This window comes from Hyla sarda, chromosome 8 (assembly GCF_029499605.1).
Source record: "Hyla sarda isolate aHylSar1 chromosome 8, aHylSar1.hap1, whole genome shotgun sequence".
Classification (NCBI taxonomy): Eukaryota; Metazoa; Chordata; class Amphibia; order Anura; family Hylidae; genus Hyla; species Hyla sarda.
This window is the reverse complement of record NC_079196.1, coordinates 91,009,902-91,026,052: the sequence shown is the minus strand read 5'-3', so window position 1 is coordinate 91,026,052 and position 16,151 is coordinate 91,009,902. Positions and strand designations below refer to the sequence as shown.

The following is a 16,151-nucleotide window of genomic DNA, read 5'->3' as shown; positions in this document are numbered from 1 at the left end:
TATTTAGGGGCACAGTATGTGGCAGTATTATACAAGGGGCACAGTGTGTGGTAGTATAATATTCAGGGGCACAGTGTGACAGTATTATTTATACCAGGGGCACAGTGTGTGGTAGTATAATATTCAGGGGCACAGTGTGGAAGTATTATACCTGGGGCACAGTGTGTGGTTCTATAATATTCAGGGGCACAATGTGACAGTATTATACCAGGGGCACAGTGTGTGGTTGTATAATATTCAGGGGCACAGTGTGACAGTATTATACCAGGGGCACAGTGTGTGGTAGTATAATATTCAGGGGCACAGTGTGGAAGTATTATACCTGGGGCACAGTGTGTGGTTGTATAATATTCAGTGGCACAATGTGGCAGTATTATATTCAGGGGCACAGTGTGTGGCTGTATTACACCAGGGGCATAGTGTGTGGTACTATAAAATTCAGGGGCACAGTGTGGCAGTATTCAGATCATACAGGGAACAATAAAGTGACATCCACTGTGCTTCAGTCGCTCGTTTTACCCAGTGAATTATTATTAGGGTATGTTTTACAACAGGCAGTGTCTTTTTCTTTCAGGATGGTACCATCTATGAAGTTATAACTACACCATAATGAGCTGAGAGGACTCCACAGGGTTTGGCTGTGACAGCCTTCCCCAACCTCTGGAGCTGCAGCTGTTAAAACTACAACTCTCATTATGCCCTGGCCCTGCCTTATTATGGAGGTCACCTATTAGCACTGCCTTATTATGGAGGTCACCTATTAGCACTGCCTTATTATGGAGGTCACCTATTAGCACTGCCTTATTATGGAGGTCACCTATTAGCACTGCCTTATTATGGAGGTCACCTATTAGCACTGCCTTATTATGGAGGTCACCTATTAGCACTGCCTTATTATGGAGGTCACCTATTAGCACTGCCTTATTATGGAGGTCACCTATTAGCACTGCCTTATTATGGAGGTCACCTATTAGCACTGCCTTATTATGGAGGTCACCTATTAGCACTGCCTTATTATGGAGGTCACCTATTAGCACTGCCTTATTATGGAGGTCACCTATTAGCACTGCCTTATTATGGAGGTCACCTATTAGCACTGCCTTATTATGGAGGTCACCTATTAGCACTGCCTTATTATGGAGGTCACCTATTAGCACTGCCTTATTATGGAGGTCACCTATTAGCACTGCCTTATTATGGAGGTCACCTATTAGCACTGCCTTATTATGGAGGTCACCTTTGGTGCTGCTGTTCTCAGGACATGATGCCAGTGGCAGTTTTGTAAGATCTTGAGCCACACGTTTGGAAACATGAGCTATAACGATGAACTGTAAATGGCGCCACCTAGCTGTAGACTTTACATGTAGTTTTTTTTTGTTTGTTCAAGGTACAACTACTAATCCCAGTATACCCTGGATTTTCCTCTGGTCAGTAATAAATCTTCATTGCATGTTATCTCTATAAATAAAAGTTACACTACAATCCATGAGAGCACATGTGTGTTTCCTGTGTCCCCTGCACACGTTATGTAACACAATCCGGGCCTCCTCCAGTCATGTGTGACCCTGCCCCCACCATTGTCCCATAGATTCCTTCGCCAGGAGGTGGAGCGCCCAGCCCTTCCCCCACCTCATGCGCCACACGTTTCCCTTCCCCCTCCGTCACCCCGGGCGCGCCCTCGTACGGTCTGTGCACATCAGAAAAGGGCACGCGCTTAAAGTGGGAGGAGGGGGAGAGTGAAAGCGTCGTGCACGCGCAACGTGCACGCGCCCTGGTCCACGTGACCCTCTTGAACCAATAGCGACGCGTTATAATGTGGGGGTGACGCGCGCGCCCGGGACAAGCGAGCTAGAAGTATAAACCCCGACGGGAGAGAAAGAGCGGGAGAGCAGCCGCAGCCATGTCTGAGGAAAAGCCTAAGGTAAGGAGCGAGGCGCCAAGAGACGCCAGCCCAGCGCCGTGTGACTACAGCCCGTGGCTCAAAGGGAAAAAAACAAACGCCGTGTGTGAGCGGGAGCCGCTGCCGGGTGCTAGGCCGCACTGCCAGCGAGGGGGAGGATAGACGTAACGGCGGAGGCGCTATTCTCTGTAATACTAGGCAGGTCGGGGAGGACCCGGGCTCAGGGGGAGGGAGGGTCGGGGATTTAGGGGGAGGAGGCCCGACTATGTGATTCATAAGCAGGCGCTGCAGTGTCCCGGGAGATTGCGCGCCAAACCCGGCTTCCCCCTGCACGTGTGCGACAATAGCGCCCGCTCGTCTCCAGGAACAGCGCCTCTCACCGGGACCTCATCCAATGGTAATAGCTGCGATGGTCGTGTGTCCGGGCATCTGCCCGCTAGAACCGTGTAGGTGGGGGCGATCCGGTACGGCTGAACCGCCTGCGGGCGGCGCTGTGCTGGGACTACCTGTAGGTAGAACCTGTGGGGTCCATCGATGCCTCCTCAGCTCCCATGGTATTTAGGATGTACTAGTAATACATGAGGTCAGGATGGCTGGTTTTTTATTATAATTTTTTATAATTAATTATAATTTTTTTTGTGCTGTTTTCAGGCTCAGTTCATACTCTGCGTTTTTAACTATTTGAATTCCCATGTTTCAAGTTCACAACTCAAAACAAAATGTACTGTGGGCACAGTCTATGGCAGTGGTCTCCAACCTGCTGACCTCCAGATGTTGCAAAACTACAACTCCCAGCATGCCCGGACAGCCAACGGCTGTCCGGGCGTGCTGGGAATTGTAGTTTTGCAACATCTGGAGGTCCGCAGGTTGGAGACCACTGGTCTATGGACTCTGGGGATTCCCTGTAGATTCTGATGCTGATTATTATTATTATTTTTTTTTTTTTATGGTCACCAACACTCCGGTGCATTGTAGACAATGTGGATCCAATGGGAGAATTTCTTGCGTAACTTCCATAGTGTGAACATATCCTTAGGAGCCCCCACATATTTCTATCTTTAGCAACAGCTGGAGGCACCCTGGTTGGGAAACACTGGCCTAGGTAAAGGGATTCCAAGCTTAAAATGTGTCCCCTCCATACAGATGATAACTAGGTAAATGGTTGGTGGTCTACTTCTGGGACCCCCACTGATAACCACAGTGGAGTTTTTGTCATTGCTCTGTGGGGCTTCGAACATCCCATAGAGAATGAAGGCAATAGTGGTCCATCATATGCATAACCATTTCATTCACTCACAATAATTGACCTCTGTTCTTGTGATCAGTGAGGGTCCCCACAGTATCATCCCAATCTAAGTCATCGCTAGGGGTATCTCTTAAAATTTGGATAAACCCTGGACCTACACTGCATTTGCTAACAGCTAGGTAGTTGAGGAACCTATGGGGGTGTATAGTGCAACTTTTGTTTGGTGATCTTCCATGTCTGAGTTCACAATCAAATCAGAAAATGCATTGTAGAAAAAAAAAAAAAAAAAAAAACACACATGCACAAGTAAGGATAATGGATATGTGGTGGTCCAGTACGGGAGTTGTTACCCTGTCGGACAGCCTCCCTGCAGTGTCCCCTGGGCCCAATGCATCTGTTTTACTGTAATTGTTATCCCCTGTTATATGTATGAGTGTTGTATCTTTAAGAAAGGTTAATATGTGATCTGTCATGTGATTGTTACCCAGGAGGTATCAGTGACCAGGTGACTTAAGGGTGACCAATGAGACCTCACCAGTCTCCTCCATAAAAGCCCTGGGAGGAGTCTCTTCTTTTTGAGCTCTGCTCTTTCTGCTATGCTGAGGTGCAGTCAAGTCCTAGGTGTGTCTGGAGTTATGAGGCCTCAAGTCAGTCCTGCAGCCACAAGCTTCAAGTCTACAAGTAAGCTACAGTCACAGCTTAGTCAGTTATCTGCTGTCTAGTCAACGTGGCCTGCATTAAACTGTCCAAAACCACTGCAAGTCCCAGCAAACCCTTAAGGTCTCTGAAGTCACTGGTCACCTCTGTGGGCCCGGCTGAACTGTATAGACTGTTCCATCTGTCACTCAGTAAAGCTACCATTGTCCGTGACTTGGCTTTGGAGTTATTGCCCCTGTGCCTAGCCCAGGATCCAGCGGTATACCTTCAGGTGGTATTGAGGATACACCACGCCCTGGTGTCACGAATACAAGGGGTAAATGCCACTGTGGTCCTCCGTGATCGTCTGTATGGAGCCCCGGCTCTCCCACAGAGTGGTGCGTCAGGACCCCCGCCCGAAGTGGGGGGCAGCCACGCCACCTCCATATATCTCTATTGGGGAGCCATTCGACAATCTTCGGCTCTCCCATAGAGATATACGGAGGTGGCGTGGTGGCCCCCGCACCACTCTGTGGTAGAGCTGGGGGGCCACAGCGTTCGGATGTGGATAGGGGATAAGTTTTCTGTACTGTAGGGCATGTGACTTCTTCTTTATTGCTCTATTACACAGGGTTATGTATTTGTCAAACAGGCAGACTACCCCTGTGAATAGGCTCAGCAATCTGTCATCGACCAATCACATAAAAAACAAAAAAATTGTTGCCCACACATCTCCTTCTGAAAAAGGTATGTGCAGCCAACAATGATGATTGTTAGAGATGAGCGAACTTAGTGATTCAATTCATCACAAACTTCTCGGCTCAGCAGTTGCTGACTTTATCCTGCATAAATTGGTTCAGCTTTCAGGTGCTCCGGTGGGCTGGAAAAGGTGGATACAGTCCTGGGAGAGAGTCACCAGAGCACCTGAAAGCTGAACTAATTTATGCAGGATAAAGTCAGCAAACGCCCAGCCGAGAAGTTTGTGATGAATCAAATCACTGTAACTTCGCTCATCTCTAATGATCATACCTTAATGACCATTTAAAGTCCATTTGCCACTTCTTAAGCAAGTGGGGGGGCTTGGGGGGGGGGGGAGAAATAGTATAAGTTATCAGCCTGAAAGGCCAAAGATTATCGGTATCGGCCCTAAAAAAGCAATATCGGTCGATCACTAGAAAGAAGTAAATGATCACACGGTTATTCATAACATGACCATTCAGTATCACTATTATCACCCGCACATTTGGGGCTTTAGAGTCTCCTGGTAGTGATGTGTACGTATGGTTAATTGTCTATTGGACTCCCAACGATAGCCTAGCTCTGTTCTGATATATTCCGATGAGACTTAAGGGGTATGTGGACGGCATGTGTGTATTTAAAAAAATAAAATAAAAAATGCAGTGGAAGCAATAAACATATGCTTTCCTATATTCTCCACGTCTGAAACCACTAAGGATCCAATTGTTTTGTAGTTCCTTTAAATTTGATGATCCGGCCGGTCCCCTGCCTAGAGCATCACTCATCAGAAGTCCCAGCAGCCACCGCTGCTCACTGATCTTAAGTGGTTGCAGTGTCGACTGCCAGTTCAAGATCAGGCAGCACAGGCAATGTCCACTTTAGAACAGTGACCTGTGGTTGCTGTGGGACTAGACTGTCCCCTAGGGACTGCTGCTAACACTGTTGCGGCATCCAGTTTGGAAAGCACTGCTGTAAATACACCTTATTCTTCTCTAAATGTTCCAATATAAATGGAGAGATCTGTATCTGTCAGGGAGATGGTGACTTGGGCTGTAGGGACATTTAGTGGTGGGGCAGGAACGCTAGAGAAGATCTAGCCAATCATCCTGATGTTCTCTCAGAGGAGCCACTGAATCAACACTTTACTGGCAGTGATAGGACTTCTGGAGTACTTCAAGCTAGTACAGTTAGGCTTGGGTCACACTGGAATTTCTGGCCAGAATTTTTGACGGAGATCAAGCCAGCAGCACTAGAACCGCACGGACTGCATTGCAGTCCCCATAGATGTCGATGCATTTATGAGCAGATCTCCCAAAAGATCCCCCCCAGAAATGCATTGCCGTCTATGGGGACAGCAATGCAGTCCGTGGGGTCTTAGTGCCGCCGGCTAAATTTCCTGCAGGAATTCTGCCCAGAGATTCCGTAGTGTGAACCTAGCCTTAGTGATAACACTATTAGGAAAGGTCTTAGGGGATAGTTTTACTTTCTGATAATACCAGTCATGCTGGGTATGCCAGGTCTCTCCTCCATTGCACACAATGGCAATTAGCAGGAGAGCCTAAAACAGGTATTTGTGGAATAAGATCGAGGATACGGTTAAGGTAAGACTACTTTCACTGCTGCTGGGCTCCACCACAAATGGCCGTCAAGGCTTCCCCCCACTTTCACAGCCGTTAGTGTGTCGGAGGCATAACGGGCACAGAGGATCCCATTCACTTGAATGGGATTCTCTGGCGGCCGTTATTCTGCCGGAAGACAGCGAGAGGAGAAGTCACAAGCACAAATATTTCTCCCGCTGTCTAACGGCCGGCACAAACGGCACTGTGAAAAAAGTTGTTTGGTTCACCCACACGATATCCTCGTATATTTGGTTTAGTGCATTAAGAGCATCTGTAGTGTGCTTTATAACCTGCTAAGCTCAAAGCATATTTGACTGTGAAGCCGAAAAGAGTGGTTTGTGTGGTACTCCGAATACTGCTTGCTTTCTTTAAACACTGTGCAGGTAAAATCTCACCACAACCTGTTAGATACATGCTGGCGTTCATTCTTGCGGTTGTATGAGGTGGTGTGTTTTATTTATTTATTTTTTAATAAGCTTTCATACCATTCAACTGGCCTGAAAACTAAGAAACACTACTTCCCAAAAAAAACCTTTCATTACCTCCTTCCCCACCATGACCATTGATACCATATGAATATTTAGCCAGATGGGCATTCATGTTTGTGGGAATCAGAACAAGTAGCAGCCGACCAAACCTTTCTCATGTGATTCTGTGCACACTACGGAAGGTAGCAGAACTTCTGCTGCAGATCTGGAAAAGCCCATTGTCAGTGAGACTTTAGGGGTTACTTCCAGAGAAAATTTTGTGCAAAAATAAAACCCCTATGTGTAAAACAGGTCCACTCACATAAATTTCTTCCCTTATGCTTTTAGAATGCGTTCACATGGTCATATTGGGGGAGATTTATCAAAACCTGTCCAGAGGAATAGTTGCTGAGTTTCCCATAGCAACCAATCAGATCGCTTCTTTCACTTTTGAAAAGGCCTCTGGAAAATGAAAGAAGCGATCTGGTTGTGATGGGCAACTCGGCAACCTTTTCTTTGGACAGGTTTTGATAAATCTCCCCCATTATCCTGCAGAAACTGTGCAGCAGACTTTCTTACCACTGACTTTAATGGGTTTGCAGAATATCTGCAAATCTACCATTGCAGACCCATTAAAGTAAATGGTAGGAATATCAGCAGGAAATATGCCGTGTGAATGTACCCTTAAAGGCCATGTTTTTAAGGCTTGTTATGTAGGTGTTAAATCTTAGTATGTTCTGTCTGTTTCAGTGCAGTCAAGTGAAACATTGAAGACCACATGTAAACTGCAGTCACTGTACTGAACACATCGTGGGGCAGACTTGGGCTGCTTCCCAGCACAAAGTGTAATCCCAGCCTTGGAGTCTATAGAATGCCTTGATGAATTACAATGCGGAAATGTTATCTCACGGGAGCTTTCATTTTAATAAGTATAATCGTTCATCATGCTAGGGAGTTGTTCTTGTGAAATGAGAAAAACTGCACATTTTTACATGTAAAAAACTTAGTTAGCAACTATGGCTACATCACAAACTTTTACCATGCCACAATTTATGCAGTATGTTTAAAGGTTCATATGTACAGGGGGAGATTTATCAAAACATGTGCAGAGGAAGAGTGGTGCAGTTGCCCATAGCAATCATTCAGATTGCTTCTTTGTTACCAGGCCTCTTTAAAAATAAAAGCAATCTTATGGGCAACTGCACCATTCTTCCTCTACAAAGGTTTCGATAAATCTGCATTCTGTGCTTACAGCCAAATTTTCCAAAACAATATGCACTGCTGGGCTCAAGAATAGGGGATTCATAAGCTGGTAACTTCTTTTTGTTTCTATAAAAAGTGCTATTTATGCTTTTGCACACAGCAGACCTGTACTTAAAATACACCTTCCTTAACCCCTTAAAGGGTGCCTCTCATCAAAAAAACTTTTGATATATTATAGATTAATGTATGCAGAATAACTTTACAATTGCATGTTATTAAAAAATATGCTTCTTTCTATTTTCCACTTTGAAGAAATGACCACTAGGGGTCTCCCTACCAGTCCTGGCAGCAAGCATTTCAGACTCATACTGGAGTCCTAAACACTACGAGCTGCCAGTCTGCTTTGTTCACAAAGGAGAACACTCAGAGCAGCCAGCCTGCTTTGTTCACAGCCTGTTTGGCTGTGAACAAAGCAGGCTGGCAGCTCTGAGTGTTTAGGACTCCCACATGAGTCAGAAATGCTTGCTGACAGGACTGATCGGGAAAAATATAATAGAAAGCATATTTTTCATTAACATGCTATTGGAAAGTTATTCAACATTCATTAACCCCTTAAGGACTCAGGGTTTTTCCGTTTTTGCACTTTCGTTTTTTCCTCCTTACCTTTTAAAAATCATAACCCTTTCAATTTTCCACCTAAAAATCCATATTATGGCTTATTTTTTGCGTCGCCAATTCTACTTTGCAGTGACATTAGTCATTTTACCGAAAAATGCACGGCGAAACAGAAAAAAAATCATTGTGCGACAAAATCGGGAAAAAAACGCCATTTTGTAACTTTTGGGGGCTTCCGTTTCTACGCAGTGCATATTTCGGTAAAAATTACACCTTATCATTATTCTGTAGGTCCATACGGTTAAAATGATATCCTACTTATATAGGTTTGATTTTGTCGCACTTCTGGAAAAAATCATAACTACATGCAGGAAAATTTATACGTTTAAAAATGTCATCTTCTGACCCCTATAACTTTTTTATTTTTCCACGTACGGGGCGGTATGAGGACTCATTTTTTGCGCCGTGATCTGAAGTTTTTATTGGTATGATTTTTGTTTTGATCTGACATTTTGATCACTTTTTATTCATTTTTTAATGTTATAAAAAATTACCAAAATACGCTTTTTTGGACTTTGGAATTTTTTTGCGCGTACGCCATTGACCGTACGGCTTAATTAATTATATATTTTTATAGTTCGGACATTTACGCACGCGGCGATACCACATATGTTTATTTATTTTTTTTTTTTTACACTGTTTAATTTTTTTATGGGAAAAGGGGGGTGATTCAAACTTTTATTAGGGAAGGGGTTAAATGACCTTTATTAACACTTTATTTTTATTTTTTTTGCAGTGTTATAGGTCCCATAGGGACCTATAACACTGCACACACTGATCTCCTATGCTGATCACTGGCGTGTATTAACACGCCTGTGATCAGCATTATCGGCGCTTGACTGCTCCTGCCTGGATCTCGGGCACGGAGCAGTCATTTGTCGATTGGACACCGAGGAGGCAGGTAAGAGCCCTCCCGGTGTCCGATCAGCTGTTCGGGACGCCGCGATTTCACCGCGGCGGTCCCGAACAGCCCGACTGAGCAGCCGGGATACTTTCAGTTTCACTTTAGAAGCGGCGGTCAGCTTTGAACGCCGCTTCTAAAGGGTTAATACCGCACATCGCCGCGATCGGCGATGTGTGGTATTAGCCGCGGGTCCCGGCCGTTGATTAGCGCCGGGACCCACGCGATATGATGCGGGATCGCGGCGCGATCCTGCTTCATATCGCGGGAGCCGGCGCAGGACGTAAATATACGTCCTGCGTCGTTAAGGGGTTAATCTAAAATATATCAAAAGTTTATTTGATGAGAGGTACCCTTTAAGGACCGTGGGTTTTTCAGTTTTTGCACTTTCGTTTTTTGCTCCTTGCCTTTAAAAAATCATAACTTTCAAATTTGCACCTAAAAATCCATATGATTGCTTATTTTTTGCCCAAAAATCTACGGTGAAACGGAAAAAGAAAAATCATTGTGCGACAAAATTGAAGGGAAAAAGACGCCGTTTTGTAAATTTTGGGGGCTTCCGTTTCTACGTAGTAGTTTTTTTGGTAAAAATGACACCACCTCGATATTCTGTAGGTCTATACGATTAAAATGATACCCTACTTATATAGGTTTGATTTTGTCGTACTTCTGGAAAAAATCATAACTTCATGCAGGAAAATTAATACGTTTAAAATTGGCATCTTCTGGCCCCTATAACTTTATTTTTCTGCGTATGGGGCGGTATGAGGGCTAATTTTTTGCGCCGTGATCTGAAGTTTTTAACGGTACAATTTTTGCATTCATAGGACTTATTGATTGTGATATAAAAATTATCATGATATAAAAAGTGACCAAAAAAATGCACTATTTTGGACTTTGGAATTTTTTTGCGTGTACGCCATTGACCGTGCGGTTTAATGATATATTTTTATAATTCAGACATTTCCACACGCGGTGATACCATATATTTTTATTTAGTTTGTTTTTGTTTCGTTTTTTTGTTTGTTTTTTTAATGGGAAAAGGGGTTTGATTCAAACTTTTAATAGGGGAGGGGTTAAATGATCTTTATTCACTTTTTTTTTTTTTTTTTTTTTTTTTTTTTTGCAGTGTTATAGCTCCCATAAGGAGCTATAACACTGCACACACTGATCTTTCAAATTGATCACTGGTTTCTCATAGGAAACCAGTGATCGATGATTCTCATAGGAAACCAGTGATCGATCATGCCTGGATCTCAGGCACTGAGCAGTCGTTCGGTGATCGGACAGCGAGGAGGCAGGTAGGGACCCTCATGCTGTCCTGTAAGCTGTTCGGGATGCCGCGATTTCGCCCCGCGGCTATCCCGAACAGCCCACTGAGCTAACCGGCAGTTTTTTCTTTCCCTTTTAGCCGTGTGGCTCAGCTTTGAGCGTGTGGCTAAAGGGTTAATAGCGCGCGGCACCGCGGTCAGTGCCGTGGCTATTAGCGGTGGGTCCCGGCTTCACTAGGACGCGGGGCCCGCCGTGATATGATGCGGGGTCACCGTGGGACCCCGCGTTATATCACGGGAGCGGGACCAAGGACGTACTTGGTCCTTAAGGGGCTAAGCATAATAAATGGGAATTCCCAGGTTTGTGCAGTAGGTCTTGAGCTGTTCTACAGTGTTTTTTTTTTTTTTTTTTTATGGCATATTCTGGTAAGAAATTCAACTTGACTAAACTATTGTCATTCATTCTTATTTCGGCTGGGCAAAAAGGCTGAGACAGAACTAACCCCTTAATTTTAACAGAATTTGTTTAATTTTAACTCTGAATGTTTTTGCAGGAAACTGTTAAGACAGAGAATGACCACATCAACCTTAAGGTGGCAGGACAGGATGGCTCTGTGGTCCAGTTCAAAATCAAGCGACACACTCCTCTCAGCAAGTTAATGAAGGCGTACTGTGACAGACAGGTATAACCATCCTACAAGTTCCCCCATTTAATTAATATGCAAAGTTTTCAGACTCGACTGCAATGCATATCTTCTACATGGGGAAAGAAACTGTTTGTGGTCCAGATTTATCTCTCTGATTGCATCAATGACAACTAATTTTGAAAAATTAAAGCTTTTTGTCTTAGATTTGATTAAGCTAAGCCATTTTGTAATAAAGTTGTACTTCAGGCTGCAAACAGTATTCCTTTTTTCATATTCAGATTTTCTGATATGAAGTTAGGAACCAGCCTTTATGTTTAGACCTCTCTCGTGGGTTTGTCCTTCATGGCTCTGTGTACACTGCCAGTGACTTTCTTTACATAAAATCTAAACCTGTTGCTTTGGACATTGTGTCCAATGGTAAAGGTGGTAGTCTTGATTTTATAGATCTTGGCTTTAAGTGTAGAGAGAAATTTATCCATAGTTGGGCTCGGTGGTCAGTCACCGGTACCACCCTAATGACTTGTTGATCAGGTAGCATAAAATATCACGTTCCCTTTAAAACTTGCAGTACATGCTGTGGATTTCCTTGCATGTCAGCATACCTGTAAAAGCTGCAAACAGGTCAACTTCCATACTGTTTCTATAAATTTATCTGCAATCTGTGAAATAAAGTTGCACTTTGTTGCTATTGTATTATGCTACAGATTTCTTAATGCAAATCTTAATCCTTCCAGTACTTATCAGATGCTGTATGCTACAGAGAAAATTGATCAGACAAAAAAAATTCCAGAAAGAAATACACAGAAGCATACAGCAGCTAAGTGCTGGAAGGATTAAGATAAAAATAGAAGTAGTTTACAAATCTGTGGCCCCAGTTGTAGTTTACACTTTGTGGCCCCAGTTGATTTAAAAAAAGTGTGTTCCACTGTAGTACCCTTTTAATGAAATACAATAGATTTCCTCAATTTAGTAAGAGTGAAAAGATTAGGAAAAAATCGCCCACACAGCACCAGGTAGTAAAATGTTTTATCTTGCTGTGCAATGAAAAGTACATCGTGGTAACTGAAAGCAAAAAAATCAGTCTTGTGCCTCTTTCATAATCTATTCTTAGCATCTGTAGTAATTACTTATCTATGTTGTTGCTATTGAAAAGGCATCTAACATTAGTTGAAATATTTATGTAAAAATCATCTGACTTCTAGCAATGTTTACCTCTGTTAATACAGGGTCCACTTTTTTGATTCATGCAGAATAAGCAGAAAATGCCCTTTGTATGAAATCTTAAAATTCTAGAGGCACCTTTTACACCTGCATATGAAATTGAGCCTCAGGGCTTGTTCACACTATGGAATTGAAAGGTAAAATGTGCCTTGAAAATTCTGGAGGAAGATTAAACATTTTCAATTGTCTTCTAGAATCTGGTAGTAAGTCTTAAGTCAATGCGACTTTATTTTTTGGGAATTATTTCTATAGAAATTTCCAGAGAAAATAAGTGCTGTTTCAGCCTAATATCTGACCCTATTTCACATGGAGCAGAAAGGACACAGATTCACAGAGGAATTCAGTGAGGATTTTCCTTGTTAAATTCTGTGCTGTGAAAATACAGTACTCCTATGCATCAATCTCTATGTAAATCATGCATGTCTACCATGTGACTTTACATGGTTAAGCATATCTTCTGCTCTAAATGTGTTCTGCAGAAAGTACAATTGGAACAGTCCTAACAAAGTATAATAGAGGAGCTGGATAAATGTGCACATTTGTGAATTGTAACTCTTCGTCTCTTTTTAGGGTTTGTCGATGAGACACATACGGTTCAGGTTTGATGGTCAGCCTATTAATGAAACAGACACCCCGGCACAGGTATGGCACCTTGCTTTTAATGAGTTTTTGCTGTGCTACAATTTTTATATAATATGTATGTTGTAATAGTTTGTGTCAAAGGGATAAGATTTTTCTTGGAGAACACCATAACTGTGTGGCGATTCAGAGGGCATTCGAAGGAAGAAATCTCTATGGAGAGATTTCTGACTTGTCATAAAATCCCAGTCAGTTTAAAGGCTACCTGAAAAAGTGGTATGAGGCTGGCTTCACATATATCTGGCTCGGTGGACCCAGTCTAATGGTAAGTTCACACGCGTGGATTTACAGCGTATTTTATGCTGCAAATCCACTGAAGGCCCGCTTTATGCTGGCTTTACATGTGCCTGCTGGTAGTGGCAATGCGCCGCTACGAGTAGACACACTGCGATGTGAAAGTCACGGGAGCTCTAGATCAGAGCAGGGAGAGCGGCCACGATGTGAGTACGCCGCGCACCTCGCTGCAGTGTGTCTGCTCGTAGCGGCGTATTGCCGCTACCAGCAGGCACATGTAAAGCCAGCATAGAGCGTGCCTTCACCAGCGGATCCGCAGCTAAATACGCTGCGAAAATCTGCGTGTGTGAACGTACACTAAAACTGATTTGCAACTGATGAGACAGTGCATCAGTTGTTTAGCATCCGGAGGACATTAATTGTGCAGGCCAGACGTGGGAATGCAGAAAGATGTGTTTCTTCGTGCAGCGTGTCCAACCATCCATGTCAGTGCGCCTGATTGAGCTGCCTTGCAATATTTGCATATCCTTTCTTCCCAGTATTCCCAGTGGAGTGCATATGGTCTATGAATCTTGTGCTGTGGAGAAATCTTACCCTTTTAACTTATATCAGCACAACTCACCAGCCAAGCCAGCACACCCTGCTCTGTGCTGATGGGGGGCAATCACCCCAGTAAGGCTGGGTTCACACCACTTTTATCACAGGAGACCGGATATGGATGGGAGATGGGGAAAACAGGGCACTCCCGTGTCCCAGCCTGACCTGCATCTCATTCACTTGAATAAGTCGACCAGAGTCGGTGACTCTGGTCGGCTCATTTTTGCCCAATGTCTGTTTTTGTGACGGACCTAAAACCGTGATATACTGTGGTTTTAGGTCCGGTCACAAAACCGGATACGGGGTAAAAATGAGCAAACCGGAGTCACTATCTGACTCTGGTTGGCTTATTCAATTTAATGAGATGCGGGTCAGTTCAGCTGGGATAAGGGCGTGCCCGGTTTTCCCATCTCCCAGCTGGATCTGGTCCCTGTATGTGATAAATGTGGTGTGTACCGAGCCTAGCAGCTGTTTGCAGATGGTTACTGGGTACTTTCCTTCTGGAGAGATCTTTGGCTTACCATAAACTCCCAGTTAGTTTCTAAAACTCTGGAGTTGGAGTGAAATACTGATATTTAGAGAGAGTTTTCTGAAAAGGTAATGTGATTGAATTTAAAGGTTTTTTAATCTCTTGTGTTTTTTGTATTATAGCTTGAGATGGAAGATGAGGATACCATTGATGTGTTTCAACAACAGACAGGTGGCATGTGCTAAGCCAGTTATTTCAAAGTGGAAGGTGCCCAGTGAGCCTTCATGCACCTAACTTCCTACATCTGCCCTTCATGACAAGAACATGCTGATCACAACATTCTGGAAATATTAGCAGACTGTGGAAACATTTGATTTAATTTTTTTTCCTTTGCCCTACATACAAGTCGTGGAAGTTTTGTTGTAAAGAGGGCCAATATCAACAATTACTTTACTAAAGTGGTTTTGTTTTCTTGTATTTTACTATATTGTGTGGCACTGTTAATTTTTTTTTTTACAGCAAACTTTATTTTTTTTCATTTTGTCATGTAAATAGTTGAACAAGTTCCCTGCTAGAGTGTAACTGACATTTATGCCAGGACATTCATGGTTTGTTCGGTTCTAAATTGCTCTACCCCCCCCCCCCCCCCCCCCCCCCCAAAGCCACATTTGAAATCAAGTTAGTTTAGAAGTAGGGAATCTCTATGGGGGGAGGGACATGATTTTATTTACTACTGTGCTACAAACCTCAACAATACCATGCTTATGCTGTTTTACAAATAGTTGAGATTTTGGGTACTGTATCTGACATGTCTGTGGGTAACCATAAAACAAATTTCACTAGATTACCATACTGTCATTGTCTGAAGGATGGTTAATACTGGGTCTCTATTGATGTCATTAACTGGCTTTTTCCTATGTAGATTCCACCTGGTTCCTTTAGCGCAGCAAGTAAGCTAAACCTTCAGATATCCATTCCTTTTAAAATCAACATGCTGCTAAAGAAAACCAGTATGCCAGCAAAGCTGTCTTTTTTTTTGGAGGCAATGACCTGTTCAGTGCAAGAAATCTGAGATCAGATTCTTGGTCAGTTGTAGCATAGATTGCAAAGAAAATGAAGAGTCTAATAGCCCACTTTTAAATCTGTTCTTAGTGCTTCATGTTTAGAATGTTGTTTCAATACTGCTGCCATTTTCTTAACTAAAGTGGTACTTTGCAATGAAAACTTGCAGGACATTAATGTCTTTCTCCAGAAACGTTGGAAATTCCCATATTTCAGATGTACTAGTAGTCAGTACAAAGAACTTGATGCCAGCTGAGTAATAAAAAGAAATACTCTTCCATGTAATAAAGTTCTTGTTTGTAACTCATTAGTCTCCTACAATGTGGCCTCTGGTTTCTTTTAATCCTTATCTGATGGATAAATGTATTATTTCAATTACAAAATAAAGAAAACTTTAAGTCAACAATTTTGTTGTGCTTGCGTTAACATTACTCTTAAATGGGTTTTCCAAGGAATTGAAAATATTGCCACTCAGCTATCTTCAATCTGTTTGTTCCTGGCAATGATGGTCATGTACTAAAAACAGCCAAATCATTTAAGCTATTTGCATAACTTCAATTTACAATTAATGGAGATTGTTCAATGGTGTAGCCCCTGCAAAATACTGTTCACTTAAAGGGTACCTC

The 16,151-nt window shown here is 43.1% G+C and overlaps 1 protein-coding gene across 3 annotated transcripts; it reads left to right on the top strand.

Annotated features, from left to right (window-relative positions):
* The first annotated feature begins 1,765 nt into the window (after positions 1 to 1,765).
* SUMO3 (small ubiquitin like modifier 3) lies at positions 1,766 to 15,931 on the top strand. 3 transcript variants are annotated; one of them, XM_056534916.1, is made up of 4 exons: positions 1,766 to 1,921; positions 11,211 to 11,339; positions 13,095 to 13,166; positions 14,646 to 15,931. In XM_056534916.1, the coding sequence occupies exons 1-4, from the start codon at positions 1,901 to 1,903 to the stop codon at positions 14,706 to 14,708; spliced, it is 285 nt and encodes a 94-aa protein (XP_056390891.1). In that variant the 5' UTR covers positions 1,766 to 1,900; the 3' UTR covers positions 14,709 to 15,931. The 3 variants fall into 3 exon arrangements, with proteins under 3 accessions (XP_056390891.1, XP_056390892.1, XP_056390890.1); XM_056534917.1 differs by lacking the exon at positions 1,766 to 1,921 and adding an exon at positions 2,151 to 2,297; XM_056534915.1 differs by lacking the exon at positions 1,766 to 1,921 and adding an exon at positions 10,903 to 11,082.
* The last annotated feature ends 220 nt before the right edge of the window (positions 15,932 to 16,151 follow it).